This window comes from Neopelma chrysocephalum, unplaced genomic scaffold (genome assembly GCF_003984885.1).
Source record: "Neopelma chrysocephalum unplaced genomic scaffold, ASM398488v2 Primary Assembly neopelma1_75, whole genome shotgun sequence".
Classification (NCBI taxonomy): domain Eukaryota; kingdom Metazoa; phylum Chordata; class Aves; order Passeriformes; family Pipridae; genus Neopelma; species Neopelma chrysocephalum.
The window spans coordinates 15,374,207-15,395,374 of NW_020897736.1; the positions used below are offsets into that span (position 1 = coordinate 15,374,207).

At 39.0% G+C, this 21,168-nt stretch overlaps 1 protein-coding gene across 1 annotated transcript in view; it reads left to right on the forward strand.

Annotated features, from left to right (window-relative positions):
* Positions 1-21,168, forward strand: part of IQGAP1 (IQ motif containing GTPase activating protein 1) — a 52,646-nt gene that overhangs the window by 19,369 nt on the left and 12,109 nt on the right. Inside the window, exons 11-28 of the mRNA XM_027688748.1 lie at positions 726-810; positions 1,865-2,028; positions 2,399-2,559; positions 3,097-3,221; positions 7,018-7,181; positions 9,878-9,968; positions 12,276-12,443; positions 12,804-12,946; positions 13,286-13,456; positions 14,536-14,619; positions 14,718-14,789; positions 14,882-14,951; positions 15,705-15,913; positions 16,776-16,931; positions 17,149-17,312; positions 18,083-18,307; positions 19,562-19,702; positions 19,793-19,877. Coding sequence (XP_027544549.1) covers positions 726-810; positions 1,865-2,028; positions 2,399-2,559; positions 3,097-3,221; positions 7,018-7,181; positions 9,878-9,968; positions 12,276-12,443; positions 12,804-12,946; positions 13,286-13,456; positions 14,536-14,619; positions 14,718-14,789; positions 14,882-14,951; positions 15,705-15,913; positions 16,776-16,931; positions 17,149-17,312; positions 18,083-18,307; positions 19,562-19,702; positions 19,793-19,877 — 2,478 coding nt within the window. The remainder of the gene's footprint in view (positions 1-725; positions 811-1,864; positions 2,029-2,398; positions 2,560-3,096; positions 3,222-7,017; positions 7,182-9,877; positions 9,969-12,275; positions 12,444-12,803; positions 12,947-13,285; positions 13,457-14,535; positions 14,620-14,717; positions 14,790-14,881; positions 14,952-15,704; positions 15,914-16,775; positions 16,932-17,148; positions 17,313-18,082; positions 18,308-19,561; positions 19,703-19,792; positions 19,878-21,168) is intronic.

Consider the following 21,168-nt stretch of genomic DNA (forward strand, 5'->3'; position numbering starts at 1 on the left):
ACCTATCAGATAAGCATAAGCTACTTTCACTGTGGAGAATATGACCATACACCACTTGTAGGTGTGGCGCTTAGGGACATGATTTAGCGGTGGACTTGGCAGTGTTAGGTGTACAGTTGGACTCAGTGATTTTAGGGGTCTTTTCCAACCTAAATGATTTTATGATTCTGCCCAAGTTATTCAAGCCCTCCTGCTCCCTGGTGACTCTGTCTCACATTCTTTTTGTACTTGTGTGGTACCATATAATCCAAGAAGCGTGTCTCTATAAGCCAAAGCTGCGTGTTGTCCATTTTGATGTCTTGCTAACTCTTTAGTTGCTCAGAGGTAAAATGGAACATTAGTTAACAGGTCTCTTCGTGGCAAACTACACAAATTTCACATCAGCATGCAGCTCATTTATGGGGAGTCTTTTCCCACAAAATTATGACCTTTGTTTTAAATATTTTATAATTTTGGAAGCTGAGTCTTGCTTTTAGTTGTTATGTTCATGGGACTGCACTTCTAATATAAGAGGGGTCAGGTTGAACACATATGGTCTTTCAGCATCTTAATTGAGAGTCTGGAGAGTAATTTCTGGCTTCCTTACATATGTGGCATTCTTTGTTTGCAGAAGCTATATTGCATTTGAATATTTTAAGTTAAAGCAGAGTATTTTTATTGAGGTATTTGAAGTGAATAAGGTGACATCATTTCAACCTCATGGTTTATATTTCTTTTTTCTTTAGGCTGGTCTTACAGGTCCTCTGCAGAAGGAAGAGTTGCAGTTGGGAGTGGATGCTGCTAACAGGGCAGCACAACAGTACCAGCAAAGTGAGGATCAGCAGGAATTATTGCAGCAAAGTGACCATGGGTGTGATCAAAAGAATGAGACAGCACAGTATTTGGGTCTATTATGAATGGTCAATACAAATGTTCTTTAAGTACTTTACAGCTGCTAAGAACATTGGAGAGATGGTTGCCCTAATGATTTGTAGTATCTTTTATCCAGCTGTTACAATGTGGCTGGAGATAACAGCATATAATTTGAAATGTAAGAAACATGGAATTTTTGCTTCCACCTTAAATAACCTCTTTTTATAGAATACTTGCATGAATTTTTGTGCTGTGGATCAGTGAAGAAAATCTGGATTGCGCCAGGAGGTGTGAAAGCTAGATTATGTGCTGACCATTCACATAAATCTTCCTTGGTTTGAGCTGCAGAACCTTCAACTTGTTTCTGAATATCAGGATGCAAAGAAAATGTAGATCATGATGGCTGACTTATTTTTGATTGATGCTTCTGGGACCATACAGCACTCTGGCTGTGCAGGAGCAATTCAGTCTGTGATAGGTAGAAAGGACTCTAGTAGAGATTTGAGGAGAGAGGGTTTAGAATATAAGAGGAAGATAGTGAATCCTGAATTAAGTAGCTGGCTGCCTTTGAAGTACCTTACTTGTTCAGCATGGAGGTCTGTGTTTGTTTACCTACTGTGCCATTTGAAGTTAGACAGGGTGTACCCACTATGGAGTGCCTCTTACTGCCTTGATCAGGGTAGATGTGAACAGGAAGAGAAGGTTGGTACTATTCACCCATCCAAAAATTTGCAATGGGGCTTCTCACTATCGCGGTACTGAAATGGTAAAACAGTCCTTTGATAACCAGACAAAAAGGTGAACAAGTGTTAAACGTGAGCGTTGTGTATTTAATTGTCTTCAGGAACAGAAGACTAACCAGGGATTAATGGATCAGAAAGCTTGACTCTTTCTCCATGGTTAGGGGTATTATTCTTTTTCTAGTTAAGTATCTGAATAGGATGAAAATGCTGTTACTATGGGGGTCTGAACTGTCTCCCTGCCTTATTCTGTATGCTCTTTGAACTTCTAGAACTGGCAGCAGTAGCCAGAATTAATTCAGCAATTCGAATGGGTGATGCTGAGAAGACTGTGGCAGAAATGATGAATCCAGAGGCCCAGTTACCAGAGGTTTATGCATTTGCTGCAGATCTTTACCAAAGGGAGCTGGCTACCTTACAGCAACAGAGCCCTGAAGTAAGTATCACCTTCTCTGTTATTTCTGGACATTGGCATGGGTCACCAGGTGTACCTTGTCTGTTCTGCTAAGTGCATTCTCTGGAACAAACTTGTCTTGAGTCTTCATGGAACTGCTTTGGTGTTCAGTCTGTTCTGATGTGGTTTAATCCCTAAATCTTGACCTCCTTGGCCCTGTAAGGTTCTGCTTTAATCTCTTACTTGGTGTTCTAGCTTTGTTTATGATACTCACCTTTCTACTTTGTTGTCATAAAGGTTGTCCCTTTGCTTTGTAACATGTCTGTTTTGACAGCTTCTCTATTGTTTTCTATTTGCAGCAATAGTTTGTATAGGGCACAGAGAATTAATTTGCTGTCCTCTTTGTATGCAGGGTAACCTCACCCATCCAGAACTGTCTGTTGCTGTTGAGATGCTGTCTTCTGTGGCCCTGATTAATAGGGCTTTGGATTCAGGGGATGTGAATACAGTGTGGAAACAACTGAGCAGTCCTGTCACAGGGCTTACAAACATTGAGGATGAGAACTCACAGAGGTGGATATTTCAAGGAATCATATCTGTTCTTGATGTTGCTTATATTCTGTGACTTCGTGAATTTTTTTCTCTTCCCTTACATTTTACGTTGTTTCTACATTATTTATTACAGTATTGATTTAATCTCTTGTCTCCTGCATGTTGTTTTTGCAATTACTGTTTCTTACTGGTCTGAGTTCTGTGCTGTCTCTCAATGCTTTCTCATGGATTTCACATGAAAGCCCCATTGCGATACCATTAGGTTGTCACTAATTCTTAGGCCAGCTCACTCACCATTTTCTTTGCCCTGGACTGTTATTCAGTGTTTTAGTGCTTTTCTCTATTTGGCAATTTTGTTTGTTTGAACCTACTTCACATTTGGGCTGAGCATCCTGCACACAGCCTTTCCTCTTTCTCCTCCTTTTCATATTTGTTCTAGTTTCAACCCTCATGTTACCTCTCCCACTTCGTGTACCAATTCTCATGCTGTGTCGTGTGTTCCCTGGCCAGCTTGTTGTGATGTGATGTTTATTGGGTTTGGGTTTTGTTTTTTGACAGATACATCGATGATTTGATGAAGCTGAAGGCTCAAACAAATGCAAAAGGAAATGAATTTATCACATGGAATGATATCCAGTCATGTGTTGATCATGTGAACAAAGTTGTGCATGAAGAACATGAAAGTAAGTTTTTCTGCTCAGTTCATGCTAGACTGATCCTAGCTTATAAGGAGTGCTAAAATTAGGTGGATGTAAATACAAAAAGTTATTGATTGACTTACAGTTGTGTCATAGATGTCTAGGAAGGTCTTATTTCTGAACAAGACTTGGTGGTCTGTAATACAAAAGTCTTGATTGCAGGACTGCAGGCAATCAGGAGTGTTTGTGGTATTGAAGTCAATATCTCAAAACTGTTTATTAATCCTTCCAGTGTAAATTTCAACCCTTTTTTGGATTGAAAATGCATTTTCTGATGTCAGTGTCTAGGATTTGTCTAGAATCTTCTAATTTTGTTTCAATCCCCCAAATTTAGTGAAAGCTAGTGTTACCAAAATCTCTCAGTTAGTTGTGGCCCATGCTACAACTCAGAGTGCTCAATCCTCCTTCCTAATTTAATGCGTTCGGTAGAAGATATTTTTCTTGAAGTCTTATTCTCTCTTTGACTGCAACTTTGCCCTGTTCAGGTTTTCCTCTTCTTCCTTTTATTCCTTCTTTTGAATATGCTTTGGCCTTTTTACCTTCGCAGTTTTTAGTGGAAGTTCCACAACCTCAGTCCAAGATCCTCTACTCTTTATCTGTGGGTAATTTGACCTGGATATGCAAGATAAGCTACTCACCTTTTGTTGATGACTTTCAGGTCTGTAATGATATTAGATGCATTTCTATAGTGGATGAGGAACTTGAATGAACAACAGAAAGATGAGTTTATTTCCAGGTCTTATTCTCAGTCCTTTAACTCCTGGCTGTATTAACACTACTTCCAAATTACAGCTTCTTTGAAGATCAGTATTGCAAATACTACACCAAATAAACAAACTTTTTCAGTTACTTAGATTCAGTGACAAATCAACAGATACCCAAGAAAGTTTATTCTGAAATGCTTTCTGTTCAACAGCTGCTTATTGTTTTTGATTAAAACATTTGATACAGCTTTTTCAAAGAACATATTATCTCATCAGTTTGGTGCCATTCAAATTCTAAGTTCCAAATACTGAGACCTAAATCTCAAGTAAGGGTTGTAATGGGAAATGCTGATCTTTTAATAGGTTAGTTACTTTGTTTACTGTTAGTTCCATCAGAACATTAGAAGCTTTTATCAATACTGGTTTTAACAATATGTATGCCTTCTTTTTGTTATAACCAGTATTATAAAAGCTGAAATGACTGCTAGCTGACATTCTGACTGGTAAAAGAAGAGTATGCTTGCACAGTTGTTGCCTTTTGATACGAAATATTGGTAAAGTGCAAAAGAAAATCCCCTACTGGAAGATGTGCAAAATCCCTCAGAAGTTACAAGTGTCCAACAAGTGTCACTGGTGAGACTCCAGCTCTCTGGGTGTGGGGAGCATTTGAGCTCTCACCAGGAGCATGCTGCCAGAGTTAATCTTTTAGATGTACCGTGTGTGTCATGCACTGCAATTCACACTGCCCAGTACTCCATTGCAGGGCTTATTGACCTGGAGCATGGACACCTGTTTCTTTGCATTTATGTAAACGGTGTGATCCAGGAATCACCACTAATGCATTGCACTCACAGGCATTTAGTCAGTAGCCCTATATTGAAGAGAACAGGAAGAGGTGTAGTGTATACACACATGTACAGTGCCAGGCTGGACCTAGTCTAGCAGAACGTGTCCCTGCCCATGGCAGAAGAGCTTGGAACTGGATGATCTCTAATGTCTGTTCTATGCAGCAAGTGTGAGTACCAAAACTTAAGTACTCATGAAGGAAAAAAATTACTGATGCAAGCTGAAAATTGTGAATGTTAACCCAACTTCTATGCCTCTAGCCCTACATTTTTTAAATTTCTATTTTTCAGTAGTATTTATGTTAATAAATATCTTTTAGCAGTGATAAAAGACTGGGACTTAGCATAATTATGAACATTTCAGCAAAACAGAAAATATGAGTAATTCTTTTTCTAATGCAGTATTAGTTGATTTAAAATCCAGAGCGGAGATAAAGGAGTTCTTGAAAATAGCAGAATTAAACAATTCTTGGGTAGACCCTTCTGAGGTTCTGTTTCAGATGGTTTTAATTTTCTGATTTTTTTCTCAGTTTCATTAAGGGATCTTAACTTTTGTTTATGACCAGTACTGAAAACCTCCTGGATATCACTTGTTTTCAAGCCATCTGTGTAATATTTAGCTCAAAGCCTTGCATCGTAAGGCAGGAGAGATTTGTCACAAGTGTGGAGGTGATGCTAAAGTTTATGTTTTGCACTGAGACAAGCAGGTGTCTTCTGCTGCTCCTTGTTGTATGCTTGGTGACTTGTGTTTCACCTTGGAAAGCTTATACTCTGGAGAGGGTTAAATTTTAAATTAAAAGCCTCCTCTCTTGGTTAACTTGTTTCCTGCTTCTCCAAATAGACACTAGGTTTCCTGTTTTGGTCACATGAGCAGATTTGTTAAAACCACACAAACAGGGACCCACACTGTGAATGCAGACACCGGTGCTATGTTCAAAGTGTGTAAGAGATCACAGTGCAGTTCTAATAGTTTATGCAGTCCCAACATCCTGTTTCTTTTAACACTCTTTATGCTGTAAAAAAAGTGCAGAAAATCCTGTAATGAGATAAATTTTTCTTCTTAATTCCTTGGTCTGTTTCATATATGCCCTTATGCAAAGATACTTTTTATCCCCTCTCTATGAATAAGTTAAATTAGTCTGAGTAGGCCCTCAACATATATGACCATATATATTTTTCATTTCCACTATGCTTGTAAATAGTGTCAAATTAAAAAATGCTTTCCAGTGAAGAGCTGTAACATATTGCTCTTCCATGGAATATGCCATGTCCACATTAGCAAACTAATCAAAGAGATTTACTACTGAGGTTCTATGCCCTTTCCTAAGTTATCATATCTGGTTTTTGGTGGGAACCATGCCATCATTTGAGCGATACGGTTCTTGCAATGTCCTCAACATGTATTTTTCTCTAATCTCTACTCTGTCCAAATATAATCACTTTCCTAAGGTGTTCTGGTTTTTGCATAATCTTCTGTTTTGTGAGTCTTTCTTTCGCAGAAGAGTCACAAATCTTTGAATACAATAACCGAAGCTGGAAATTCTCACACTGAGTCCTTTCTTTTTTCTAAAAGATCTCTCTGTTCTGAGATCAAACCATGATTGGATCCTTCTTTAAGCAGGGAATTGAATTAGATAAATCTAGGATCCATCTCAACCTGAGTTGTTTTGTGGTTTGCAGGAGATTGTTGCTGTAGATAGGACAAGTATGATGTACTGTTTGCATTTAGCTAACTGTAAGATGCATCCACATCTCTGATGATACAGCTAATACTACATACATCCTTAATAAAAGAGTTTTCTAAAATATGAAGTTATTGTGTTTTTAAATGATATTCCATGCAAATTTTAGCTTTCTGTGAAAATTTCTTTCTGGATAAGCCAGAACCTTGGAATATTGTAAACTCTGGCCATTTGGGCTTTGATAATTCTCTTGTAATGGCTTGGAACTGTGTGTCTGAGGACTCAGTTTTGTCCCTGCCTGTGGTCTCCCTGAGTGATTTTTTTCTTTTTAACTTCATTTTTTTAATTACCATGCCCAGGAATTATGACTACTTTAAGGTGGAGAAATAGTCTTGCTTTCTTTGCTAGTAAATAATGTTTTCTGTTAAAAATATTGCGGTTCTTGGCTGATACTTGGTTTAGGAAGGACTAACTGCACTTTTCTTCTGAAGCAATTATTGTTGACCAAAAATGGAACTTTGTCTTTCTCTCCCTATGCCTTCCTCTGTAGGGATTTTGGCAATTGGTCTTATCAATGAAGCTCTGGATGAAGGGGACAGCAAGAAGACTATTCAAGCCTTACAGATTCCTGCAGCAAAACTGGAGGGTGTAGTCCCAAACGTAGCACAGCATTATCAGGATACGCTACTTCGAGCCAAGCGAGAGAAAGCACAGGTGAGTGTAGTTAAATGCACCTCTTGAAAGACCTTTACATATGTGTAATGGGATTTTTACTGGTCTTGAAAGTCAGGAATCACAACTGGCAGTGGAGAGGTGGGCATTCTGCATACCTTCTGCTGATCTTACCTAGTCAGTTTGGATCTTTCTGTATTAGAGAAAGAGATTTGCAGCTAACAGTATGAATCTTCATGAACCCTGGAGATAGGTGTAAGGATATTAAGTGCATGTGGTGGCTTATTACAGCTAATCCTGGGTCCTCAGTGAGATATGTGTTTTGTTTGCAGAAAAATAGTATCATCTGTTTCTGAAAGGAGACCATGTTCATTCCAGGAGTACTGAACTTCTGAATGCAAGTTTCCTGCAAGCTGAAGTATTTTTTTCTAATGTTCTTTATTAAATGTCATAGGCATAGTTATATATGGCAAAAAGAAAGTTTCTGAAAGTGGAAAAATCTGTTAAGTGATAAATTAGAAAAAACACGTGAAGCAACATACATGCTACTAGCAAAATGTATGCTGATGCCTGTGACACTTCAATAGCTTCTGATTTTTTTGAGTGGTAGTTGTTATTAGCCAAGGACTTCTACCTGCTTGTACATAGTTGCAACTTTTACTAAATGAAAGGTGAAGATGGAGAGAGGAAGAGCAAGTTTCATCTTACAGGTTTAAGAAAGGTGATGAGCAGTGTGCCTGTGTGTACCCAACTAATTTTAGAGTAGTAGGGATAGGACACTGAATTTTTTTTCTCCTCTATTTACAAAGAAGTAGCAGACGTCTGTGGTTTCAGTGGCTTGAGAGTGTTTTGTTTTCTTTTTTCTGCTGTGGACCTCTTTGCTCTAATAGCGATGCACAATTTTGTATAGAGACTAAGATCTAGATTGTCCTGAACACTTTCTGTTTGTTTGTTTTTGACTACAGGTAAACCCACGTGATGGCAATAGCTGAAAACTGTATGCATTGCTAATGAAAATCATTAAGCAGCTTTCCTAAGGACCCTGACAGGGTTAATGTTTCTCAGGAACCCATTTTGTGCTGAAGCATTTCCTCCCGCTGAGTCAGAATAAAATAATGAACTCTTTTTAGTGTGTGCTTAAACTTGTGCCAGGGTGTGCTGGTAACTTCTCAGTTGGCATGAAATTACCTTATTTAGACATAAAATAAGTAAAGGGCTTGTCCCAGCAGCATGGCAGAAATTTCCGAAATAGAAAGATCATATTATAAAGTAACAATGTGGGGAAAATAATTACCATCTGAAGCCAACTGTTATGAACTAGTGATTTCTATACCTTGGGGCTGAGAGGGATTGTACTTCACCTCAAGACATGGTTCAGTTGTTTACGTGAGTGGGGAGCGCTGTATGATACATGTTTCTTTTGTGATGAGGAGAGAGAGAAAAAAGCAGTAGACCTTGTACTATGTTACACTCTGTGTACCTTGCAGAAAGCCTTGCAACAGTAAAGCTGTAGACAAGCACCAGATGGTTTTGGTAGTGTTTGGGTTGACTTCTGCTGGTACCCAGTACAGTACAGTTACAGTGATTATTCTCCCCCACTCCCTGGGCAGGACTTTTGCTATTGCTGATACTCTTATGGGACTATCTGGCTTTCAGATGAAATCTACCTGTGAAAGTCATGTTAAGCTCTTGGATGAAGTATCATTTAAACAAGTTAGTTTCAAACTTGCCAAAACAGTGGGAAAAATATGGAGGGCATGTAAGGGAATGTTCATTTTCAGTCCAACCTTAAAGCTCTTGAACATTGTAAGTAGTGGTTCTTTTGTGCAGAGTGATTATTATTCCGTACCAGACCTAAATGTTTCCTGTGTTCTGTTTGTGCGAGGAGAGCTGTCAGAGGGGTGGCAGTTGCATCTTAGCATTTCTTTCAGTAGTTACCTACAGGAAACACCAGTGGGTGGAGAAAAACTTATGCTTGGCAACTGCTAGGTCATTGTTCTTTATATATATTTTGAGACTTGCTAAACACTTGTCTCTTTCCTCTTCTCAAATTTCTTCATGTGACATGAGCTCATTGGGTTTCCCAGCCAAAATACAGGATGCTGTGTGATCACTGCTCCTTGACAAGCAATCTGTTAAAATAAAGACTTAAAACATGGCTTTGACTGCTGTGTGTGTCCAGCCACCCATGATATGTACAATGCTTTTTTGCTCTGCTAGTTTGTACAAGCTTGTGAACTTTTGTGGGCAGGGACAAGAGCAGCCTGATATGACATTACTTACCCAAAAAGTTTTTAGTTTCTGCACACAGATGTGCATTGGCAGCTCTGTGTAGTCGTGTTCTGTTGAAGGACTAACTTCTTGGGAAGTCGTGTCCTCCTAGCTAGTATGGCTTTAGGACTGACCAGTACCGAGTCCCTGGCCTTGTGTTCTCTGCTTATCAGAGTGATTCCATTGATAGAATTTCTTCTTCGTTCTATTTCCTGAAAAGAGTTTTTGACTAGGAGAAAGTATTGAGTTTGGTAATGCCATAGTAGTCTGCTAGTCACAGAGATATCCTGTGATACGAAATGCACACGATATCCTTGTATTGGAGTCAGTTAGGAAGACTTCTTATTCCCTCTGATAGGGGTAACTACTGTATTGGCTATTGTTGAGCATGGATTGTTTTACTTTGCAAAAATAGTGATACTTCTCTCCCCACACTGTGTATATTTTTCTTCTTCTATTCTCTTCAGGACACACAGGATGAAACAGCTGTACTTTGGCTAGATGAAATTCAGGATGGGATTCTTAAGGCTAACAAGGACACAGAGGAGTCCAAGAGATGTAAGTATTATCACACAATATTGCAATTAATCCCCATTACCAACCAAATACCAGTTATTTGAGGTAAAATTGGAGCTAGAAATGTCATGTAAATGTGGCAAAGAAAATCAAATGCACTTAGAGGCTTCTGGTGTAGTAATTTTTTCTTTGAAGAGCAAATGTCAGATTGTTCAAATACTTGATTTCTTTTATTGTGGGGGAATATGCCTTTTTTTTCCAGTTTTGCATGTGACCGTTAGACCATGTTATCTCATTGGACAAATCTGTATCAAATTTTTTGTCATTTGCAACTAATTGTGTATGTCTGTGGGTGGTTAGTTAGCTGTGAGAATGCTCATGTGCATCATTGAAATGTTGTTTTCTGGTGAGCATTGCCTTTTGTTTACATAATGGACTGTTGTCTAGGTTCTCTGAAGTATTACTAGGCAATCTCACATGTTTTTCAAATACAGACAGTGCTACACATCAGTGATACCCACCTTTGCTCCTTAGCACAGTTTGCAGGTGGACTGGCCCACCCTTAGTTTGCATCTGAGTCTTTATAATGATGTCATTTCTGTCTACAGAAAAAATTAAGTAATTACTACTCTTGAACTTGTTGGACTTTTGTTTGTTTGTTGGGTTTTTGTTTGTTTATTTTATTTTGTTCCTGACAAAAGCTTTTTCTTTAACAAAATATGAGATTTTTCAAATCTTGTGATATATTCTAATGGCCTGTTCTCTATGTATGGTGTTTGTTTACCACACGCTTTGGAGAGCTTGTTTTTATACATTTTAAAAATGTGATACTGTTCTCATTTGCATTTACTCTAAATCTCTGATTTTTCATTACATTCAGCATTTACCTGTCAGCTTGTTTAGCTTGATTCATGCAGTATTAGTGCTGATTGGTTTTGCTCTATAAAGAGCAAAAGACTATTTCTTTGTCTCTGGTGTGCTGATGTCTTGCATTCCACTTCCGAAAGTTCTAGTTTGATATTAGGCTGGTACTTAAAGTTATCCAAACATGCACAGTCAGTCCCTCCTGATTTTGTTTTGAATAGGCAACCATATTGGAAACAGAAAAGTTTAGTCAAAGACAGTGTAGAATATCTGTCTTTCAAGATTTTCCGAACTCAGTCAGACAAGGCCCTGAAGATAGTCCAGCTTTGAGAACAGGATTGGGCTAGACTGCCCTCCAGCATGAGCTCTTAATGAATCTGGGTATCAGATATGTAGAGTTTCTGGCCCAGTTGATTCCTCTCATCCTCTCTCTGCAGAAATGAGCTTGTTTTTTTATTTGTGCCTTGTCAGTTTGTATTCTTTATTTATAGATGTTTTAAAAGAGAGAAAAATCATCATGTTCAGTCAAAACTTTTTAGCGAAAGACACAATGAGTTCTTCCAACTCCATGGCCTAGTTAAGTTGTTTTTAATGACATTATTTAGTCAATGAATTCCCCTGTTAACTGCCTTACAAAAAAAAAAATAGGGGAACTAGGGCAGAGCTTTTACCTATTGATATTACTGTTTGTTCCCAGAAGCACCAGTGCAATTTTTTTCCACCATTTTTCCCACCTACCAAGCATTTTGGCAAATCAGCAGGTTAAATGGCATGCCAAGGAGCATTTGGTCAAAAGCAGGATGAGCCTTTAAGCCTGAAAAGATCTTCAGATACCCTTATCTATCCATGTAGGAATAGATGTTTTTGCAGTCTTACCTAGTGTTGAAAATTACTGTATTTTGTGTTTGCTGTATTGGTGGGATTTCTGTGCTCTTGTGATTTTGTCTGTATTTGAGTTGCTGTTCTGGAGTAACCCTGGAGTGACGTGTGATTATTTTTTCTTCCTCTGCTCTTTGTCTTTCCCCAATAAGGTTTTTGATTTATTTACAAACTACGCCATGCTTTTCTCACTAGAGATAGAGGTACTAGTTGTTGAAAAAGCCCCTTTTGAGTTAGGACTGGCTCTGCCAGAAGAAACTGCCTTATCTAAAACAGATATCAGAGGAGAGCTGTTACTTTGTGTGTTGAGAAATTCTGATGGTAAATCAGCACCATACTGGGATTTGGGGCACACAAATTACATGCTTTCAGGTGCAGTACCACATATGATTGGACACTCTGTACTGAAGAGGCCTCTATACTGCAAGTTGTCTGATTGTTTTTTATTTATATTTTGTATTTATATAGACTTATTCGTGTTTCACACAAACACCCCAACTATAAGAGTGTGTTCACATTGCCTTACTCTGTTCTGCCCGTGTGTGTTTGCTGTGAGTCACTGAGCCCGTGAATGCCAAGCTAACCTGCTTCCTGGTGTTATCCAAGTCTCCTTAGGAATTCTGGCCATTAATGAAGCAGTAGATCGTGGTGATGTTAGCCAGACCCTGAGTGCCTTGCGTTCACCTGATGTGGGGCTATATGGAGTCACTCCAGAATGTGCTCAGACGTACCAGCGAGAGCTGTCAGAAGTCAAGAGAAAAAAAATGGCAACAGGTACACCTTTATTTCACTGTTAGTGAAATAAATTCAAGATTATTGTATGCAGAATTGGAACCGGAGGTAAAAAAGCCCCTGGGGAGAAGTCTTGTGTTATAGGTGGCAATTGTGGATGCTTTGTGAACTAAGTTTTTTTTTTTCCAAAAAAGTGTGTGAATAGTATAATGTTCTCCACTTGCAGAATGTGTTGTGTTTGGGTAGTTCTCATATGAGGTCATTAGGGACTCGGAAACATCACTTCTTTTGCTTGGAGAAAGAAGCATCCGTAACGTGGATTTCCTAGTTGTAACATTTATATGCATGAGAGGTAAGACACTTGTCTAGTTTTGAGACTGACACTACAGTTTCTGCTCTTAGGAGGCAATGGCAGTGAATGGGTGAAACACTGGGTGAGAGGAGGCTATCATTATTATCATAACCTGCGGACCAAAGAGGGAGGATGGGATGAACCAGCAGAATTTGTGCAAAATGACATACAGCTGTCACGGGAGGAAATACAGGTAGGATAGATAACAAATGCCCTTTCTCTGAAAAGTTGACATTCTTATCATTCCCACTCTTAATACAGCTCTGAGATAGAATGTTTGAATGCCATAGTCACGTTAACAAGCTTAGTAACTCATTTGATTTGCTGGGCATCGTCAGATTGTGTGTTCAGAACATCTTGTCCCATTTCAGAAAAATTTATCCTGTCACTAAAAGAGTACAGTGTCACTGTTTTTTGAAAGACAGCTTTGAAGTTTCTTATAAGCACAAAGTGGAAAGCTCATGTAACATCTTTCTTCTTGTATCTCCGTTTTCTTTTTCTAACTCTTCTTCCTATCATAACATGAATTCAGAGCACCATATCTGGAGTCACTGCAGCATACAACCGAGAGCAGTTGTGGCTGGCCAATGAGAACCTGATTATGAAACTTCAGGCTTGCTGTCGAGGGTATCTTGTTCGCCAGGAATTCAACTCAAGAATGAATTTTTTGAAGAAACAAGTCCCAGCAATCACTTGCATTCAGGTAATGATATCCTTTAATTATGTTTGAATCTTGTTCTCTGCAGTTGTTTTCTACACAGGCATATTGACAGTTTTTGTTCAATTCAAACAGTTACAGCATACAATTGTCTTTGCCTCATTTTGTAAATTATCTAAAGGCATTTCCTTTCTCAGTGAGCTTTGGTATATTATTTGCTTTTACGTGTCATGTATAGTCAGTAAAATCTTCTCACATAGGATTGGAGAGAGAAAAACTTATTTGAGGAAGCTTTACCTATTATTTTTTTAACAAGTTTCAGTGTTTTGGAAATAGGGCAATATGAAGTGTGTTGCATGTCTTGATAGTGATAATACTATGAGATGTATTGCTGTTGTGATTTGTCATGAATTCAAGAGAAACAGTGGTTTTCAGTATTCAGTAAGATTGTTCTCTTCAAATTTGTCCAGGGATTTGGAGGATTGAGGGCCTGAAAGATATGATGGGATAATTCCATATGAGATTGGGCTCATTTACAGGACAGCAACAAAAACACCTTTTCTGTGGTGTTGTAACTGAAACACATGCAAATGAAATAGTTGCTTTGCACCCTATTACCATTTTATTATTTGAGCAGTGTACGTTTGTTTGTTTCTGCCTAAGTAACACATGCTCTGCCTGTGCTCCAAACCCACTCCTAGCTCATTAAAATAACACTCTGTCCCTTTAAGTGTAGTCCAACCCTTTGCCTACCTTCTCTTCCAAGTGTGGATAGCAGTGATCTGCTCTGAAGGCTTAAAATGTTCTCACCGGCAGCAGCATGTAACACGTGCTCCTCTTGTAGAACAGTTTCTGTCAAATTGACTGTTTTGCTATATCCTTGATCCCTAACTGTTTCAGAAGGCCCAGATCTTCATGGGGTAATTTCAAGTCTCTCGTGATTGCAGTTGGGAAAATAGTTAAATACCTCACAGAATGTATCTCTTGATAAGACAAGCATATCTCCCTCATGTTTTATTTAACCAAAAGGGAAGTCAGAAGCTGAGGAACAGAAAGAAACTCAGATTTGTAACTACTTCTCCTTAATTAGAAAAGTAAAGTGAGTGTACCTGTTTTGTTTTCAGTCTCAGTGGCGTGGCTACAAGCAAAGGAAGGCGTATCAAAACCGTTTGGATTACCTGCGAGCACAAAAGGACCAAGTAGTAAAGGTAGCGCAGGGACCCTGCTGACTTTTTTGGTAAACCTTTTGGGTAGTGAACTTTGTAAGAAAAGTTTCTATCTGAGTGTTTTGGTTACCCTTTAATAGATTCAATCAATGACCAGGATGTATCAAGCCAGAAGACGTTACAGAGATCGTCTGCAGTATTTCAGAAACCATGTAAGAGGCTATCTTGTTAAATGTATTCTGCACCTGACTTTTGTACTCTCTCCAGAATGATGTCAAGTGCTTTTTTGTTTTTTAAATCCTAGATAAATGATGTTGTAAAAATCCAGGCCTTTATCCGAGCAAACAAAGCACGAGAAGACTACAAAACCCTCAGTAAGTATTGCCAAGAGGATAAAACTGATGTGCCTCGAATCTCTGTTTGCGAGGGATCATAGAATCATAAGAGATTCCTCAGCTTTCTCAGCCTGTCTCCATAGGAGAGATGCTCCAGGCCTCTGATCATCTTTGTAGCCCTCCTCCAGACTCGCTCCAGCAGCTCTACATCCTTCTTATGTTGAGGGCCTCAGAGCTGAGCACAGTATTCCAGGTGGGGTCTCACGAGAGCGGAGTAGAGGGAGAGAATCACCTGCCTTGACTTGCTGGCCATGCTGCTTTTGATGCAGCCCAGGATGCAGTTGGCTTTCTAGGCTGCGAGTGCAACATTGCTGGGTCACGTGAAACTTCTCTTCAACTAACATGATGTTGGTTGTGTGATCTATAACATCAAGAGAGTTTTGAGGAGTGATTGGGATGAACCTTTGGTAGGGCAGTGCAGAAAGTAGGTAGTTCTTGAGGCTGAAGGAAAACTTGATTCTAGCTGTTGCTTTTTCTGCTGATATCTAGAAGTATAGGTTTGCAGTTAGCTTTGACAGTGTGGACTTAGCCTATGCTGATACTGACTTTGTTCTTCGCTTCTCTTATGATTTTCTTAAAACAAGAAATGAAAAAATGTCAGAAGCTGTTTAGACTTAGTGGTACTAATTTAATTCTGGATGCTCCTTGATGTGCTGTTTAAACATAGATAAGGCATATATTGACTTCTGTTTGCCATCCCTTGGTGTTTTCTTTTTTCTTGCCTGTTTTTAGTTAATGCTGAAAACCCACCTATGACTGTGGTTCGGAAATTTGTCCATTTGCTCGATCAGAGTGACCAAGATTTTCAGGAGGAGCTTGAGCTAATGAAACTGCGTGAGGAAGTTGTAACCTTGATCCGATCCAATCAGCAGTTGGAAAATGACCTCAATCTCATGGACATCAAAATTGGGCTGCTAGTGAAAAACAAAATTACACTGCAGGTAAGAAGTGTGCTGATGGGAGACCAGCTACAGATTGAATTGAGCCCAGTGATAGTTAGCATGGAGAGCTTCTGGCTGCAGATGTCAGTTGCTCAAACCCAGTAGAAAACATTGCCCCAGACTTGCAGTTTTTACTCCCAATACATTCTTAGTCCATTCCGCTAATTTAGTATGCATCCCTAGAAAAAAAACTGTAGGAGGAGAAGAAACAAGACCTGAAGCTAAAAAAGGCAAACACCAGACTTTCTCAATCTAATAAATGCAACAGATTTTGTTTTGAACGCTTTGATAACTCTGTTTTGTTGCTCCTTTGTGGTTAAACAAGTCACATGCCACAAGCTTGCAGCAAGGGGGGTGACTTTGGAGGCAGGAGATGTGCTCATGCCACTTGGTTGGTTGTGGGTTAAAGAAAACCCCCCTCTATCACTTGGCACCAAAAACCCAAAAAAGTCTCTTGCTGATACAGCATTGCCTCTTCTTCAAGCTGAAGTTCTGGTCAGCTTTCTGTGTGGTCTTGGATTTTGTTACAGTAGGCTTCTCCCCATGCAAAATCTCCATTGGTGTACCAAAATTTATCTTGGAAGGAAACTGCAGCGCTTGACTGATGCTTGCAGTGAAAAATGCCATTGCTGTCTGAGTATGTAGAGGCAGTGAAACAACTAAGTATGGAACAGGGGTTTTAAGTTGTAAGCCCAGAGAAACTGCTGCCTTAGCAAATAATGCTTCACTTTAATAGCCCCAGGCATACCTTGACCCTGCCTTTATGCATCCAAGAGAAGTGGACTCTCAGATGCAACTGTTTTCCAATATTGCCTGTTACAAACTTCTTAGAGTGGAATCTATACCTATTCTTTCTTTCCAGGATGTTGTTTCTCACAGCAAAAAACTTACCAAGAAGAACAAGGAACAGCTCTCTGACATGATGATGCTGAACAAACAAAGAGGAGGTTTGAAAGCATTGAGCAAAGAGAAGAGAGAAAAGCTGGAAGCCTATCAGCATCTGTTCTACCTACTTCAGGTAAGAAACTTCATACGCTGCTCAGCAACCTCTTGTCATAGAGGCTTGTATGTCCTAGCACAGTCTTTGCTTATGCACTGTAGTTTTCATAGAACCGTTAAGGTTGGAAAATACCTTTAAGGTCATGAAGTCCAACTGGCAACTGTTTTGAACTACCTTAGTTTTCGGCAACACTGATGGGGCCGTGCACACTAAGTAATTTTTCTTGTTGTTGTAGACTAACCCAACCTACTTGGCCAAGCTGATTTTTCAGATGCCTCAAAACAAATCCACAAAGTTCATGGATTCTGTCATCTTCACTCTGTATAACTATGCATCCAATCAAAGAGAGGAATACCTGTTGTTGCGACTTTTCCAAACAGCACTGCAGGAAGAGATCAAGTATGTGGTAGCAATATGGCGCATTCTTGCTGTTGAATCAGTTTTGGCAATTTCTCAAATTGAGGCAGTTTTCATGTTAAGTCTCGAGCTAATATGCAGATAATGCTAATCTGTCCCTTCACTGTCCTCTCCCCATTTCATATCTGTTAGTGTAGTCTATATCAGAAGAATCAAGTATGTCCATTGAGCATGAGGGCTTTTTACTTCAGTCAAGACTTCACTGCTCAACATGGCAGCTACTTTTGATCTGATGCAGTCATGCTAAAATTCAGTCTAATCTCACTTCTCCAGTGTCTGATTATAAACACCTCCAACAAACTGCAAACTCAGGCTTTACAAGCAAGGGAGAGAGCTAAATCCAAGCTTTTTGGATTCCCAAAAGCTGATGAGGAGTCTGAAAACAAGAGGCTTTCTTATTTGGCGTTTCTATTTTCTGTCATCGTTAGAAACTCAGGCTCTCTTCAGACATGTTTTGTTAGATTGGTTAGGCCTTAGGAGCTCAGTGTTATATTACTTCAGTTCTTTACAATGCAGAGCAGCATAAGTTGCTGTGAGGAAGAATGCTCAATGAAATTTTTGAGGAACTACTCTTTAAGTATTTTTGGGAATGTTTTTAAAGCATGAAGATGGTAAATACCCTGAAACAAATAACTTCTAAAGAAGATTTTTTTTTTCCCTTAAATTCGTGCTTGGAATAGTAGTCCAGGGAGATGTAGACACTGACAGAGTTATGCATACCTCATATTTCACGTAGATTCTTTCTTCTTCAGATCAAAAGTAGACCAGATACATGAAATTGTGACTGGGAATCCTACTGTTATTAAGATGGTGGTAAGCTTCAACCGTGGTGCTCGCGGTCAGAATGCCTTGAGGCAGATCCTGGGACCGGTTGTGAAGGAAATAATTGATGACAAATCACTTAATATCAAAACTGATCCGGTGGATATTTACAAGTCGTGGGTTAACCAGATGGAGTCTCAAACTGGAGAGGCCAGGTATGGGACCTGCTAATACTGTATTTTTCTAAACATTGCTTAGCTGCTTTGCATTGCTTGGTTAATCATTCAAAACCATCCTTCACTCCGTTGCATGCATCTATCCAACTGATACTGGCTTTTAGTCTCCTCAAGACGACTTTCATCCAAGGATTCTAAAGATCATACTGTGGTGATGGTGCTGTGACGGTATTGAAAGGGAATGTCATTAGGAGATGGAAAAAGAAATGCTCTTTGGTGTTCTCCTGTGTTGACTTGATAGTTAGCTATGAGATGTCCTCTAACCTAAAAGAAGTCATGGTAAGAAAAGGTATTTGAGAATCTCTTCATGTCAGTCCATGTTCATGTCGTATATAGCATTTGGAAACAGGTACGATTTTCAAGCCAACAAAACCTCTTTTGCTGGCAAAAAGCATGACATTGCAATTCTCTTAGTCCTGAAATCTTTCTAGTTAATATTGGCCATTGATGACAATTTTATTGTGCTACATGATTTTGTGTCATTTTGGTTTCTTTTTCTTCCAATGCTTGTGATTTGCTAGAACTGGAGATTTCTATTGTGTTATTGGTTTTTTTTTAACATACTTAAAAAAAAAAAGCAAAAGCCATACGGATGAGTGAGTTTCTCCACTTGAAGCATATCTGCAGTCATATATCTTCGTACACTTTGTGCAAAATTCTGGACGTGTTAAAAATGTAGGCGAAGATGTGTGTTCAGATTCTTCTCTGTACATGAGATTTAGGATATGCTTTTATGAATTATCAGCTTTGTCCATCTGTGTTCACTGGAATTCTATGCAGTAATTTCAACTGATTGAAAAAATGTAACAATTAATTTGGTACAGTTTCCCACCAATCGCATGTTATATTGATTTTATGGATGCTGTTCTAGGTTCTGCTTGTGTCCAAGTTTTTATCATCTTAATACTCAGATGTGTAGCTTTCTTTTTCACCTGTTTGCAGTCTGAAGTACCACTGTGTGTTACGGTTGGTGCTTTTTTTGCCTAGCGTGCATACTGTAAGAAGGATTTAGTTTTAAGTTAGCTGGGCCTTTTCTCGCAGTGACCATTGCAAGGGAAAGTAAAGGAAGTAAAAGGAAAAAATTTCATTTCTCACAGTGCCTAAAAGGTTAATTAAAGGCAATGCACAGCTCTTGTCAGTGAATATAAACTTGTTTCTGTGTCAAGCTATAAATTCTTGAAACATGGTAGCCTGAGTAATATTCGCCTTTATATGTTTGACTTTTTCAAATAGCAAACTGCCCTACGATGTTACGTCCGAACAAGCACTAAGTCATGAAGAGGTGAGGACGCGCCTGGATGCCTCAATCAGAAATATGAGGACAGTGACAGACAAGTTCCTGTCTGCCATAGTCAGTTCAGTGGACAAAATCCCGTGAGTCTGATGTACCCACAGTATTATCCTTGAGTTGTTGGTGAGTTCCTGCTTGCAGCAGTCTGACTTGACCTTTTCTTTCTCTCAAAGTTATGGAATGCGTTTCATTGCTAAGGTCCTAAAAGACTCCCTGCATGAGAAGTTTCCTGATGCTGGCGAGGATGAGCTTCTGAAGGTGAGGATCTGAACACCCTTGTGAATAATTGTCATCCAAATTGGCTGTGGCAAGCGCATCTCATTCTTTTCTCTTCTTGGGTATATGTGTGGAGAGGAGTGCATGTAAACCTGTATAAAGCTCATTTATTTACCTCTACAGATAGAAAATATTTCACATCAGGATATTGATGTTAGCTTCATATACATCACTTGAGATACAGTACTTTGTTTAGAAGGTGGTATCCTGTTGCTTCTGCTTTGCTTTAAACATCTTGGGCATTTGATCCTTTTGGTTTCTTGACTTGGGTTACTGTTGCTCCTAGAAAGTAAACCTTGGCTTTACTAGTATGATCACAGCCAGCTGCTCCTTCCTTAATGAGACAAGTCAAAAAGTCTGTATGCAAAATTCTGATATTCCTAATTCCCCTATCTGTAACACTCTAGGATAGTTTGACAGCAATACGTAGAGAGTCACTTCCCGTGACTCTAGTCAGTTTTGTATTTTGCATTTCAGTTAAGTTTGAGAACTAAAAGGATCCTAATAGAAGGTGCTCTCAGATGAGTATAGCTTTGGGATTTTCATTGAAATTTCTTTGGTTTTATGGCTTTTAGTAGTTGTGAAGGCCTTTGTGCCCATGAATGCTTTACTTTTTAATGAAACAGTTTGGTTCTTAGAATACTTGAAACGTCTCTTTAAACTTCTCTGCCTCTACTTCATTACAAAATAATTACCAATCTGAATGCTGTTTTCTTCTCTCTTCTAGTTCTGTGCTTTCCCATTTTGAGACATCGGTTCTTTCTATGCAGGTGAATTAATTTCTTCCATCTGTAAATTTAGGTGGAAAACTGCGGTTTTTGTTAATCCTCGTGGAAACAATGTAACTGTCCATATGAAAGTCAAAACTGCAGTTTTGTGCAATAACTACTTTTAGATTTTTTTGGCAACCAAAGATACCCATGTAATATACTGTTCTTTTTGCCCTGAAAGTTTGAAAGTTATTAATTCAGTTTCTTTCACAGATGTATTTTCTTATTACTAGTAGTAAACAGCTTTGACTGTTACCATCCCATGGCATAATCTGTGAGAGTACAGCGGAGGCTTGCATGAAACAGTTGTGAAAAACTTGACCTCGCTGAAAGCAGTTGTTAATTTCTGGGACTGCTTAGCAACGGCTGGATTTTTTTTTCTGTGTTTTCAGCTGTTTGTTCAGACCCCAATCTCTTCTGTGCATTTAAGTCACATGGCAAGTAGGTGAAGCCAAGATTCAGTGACCTTCTTCTGCAAATGAGCATGTGATGTGAGAACTATC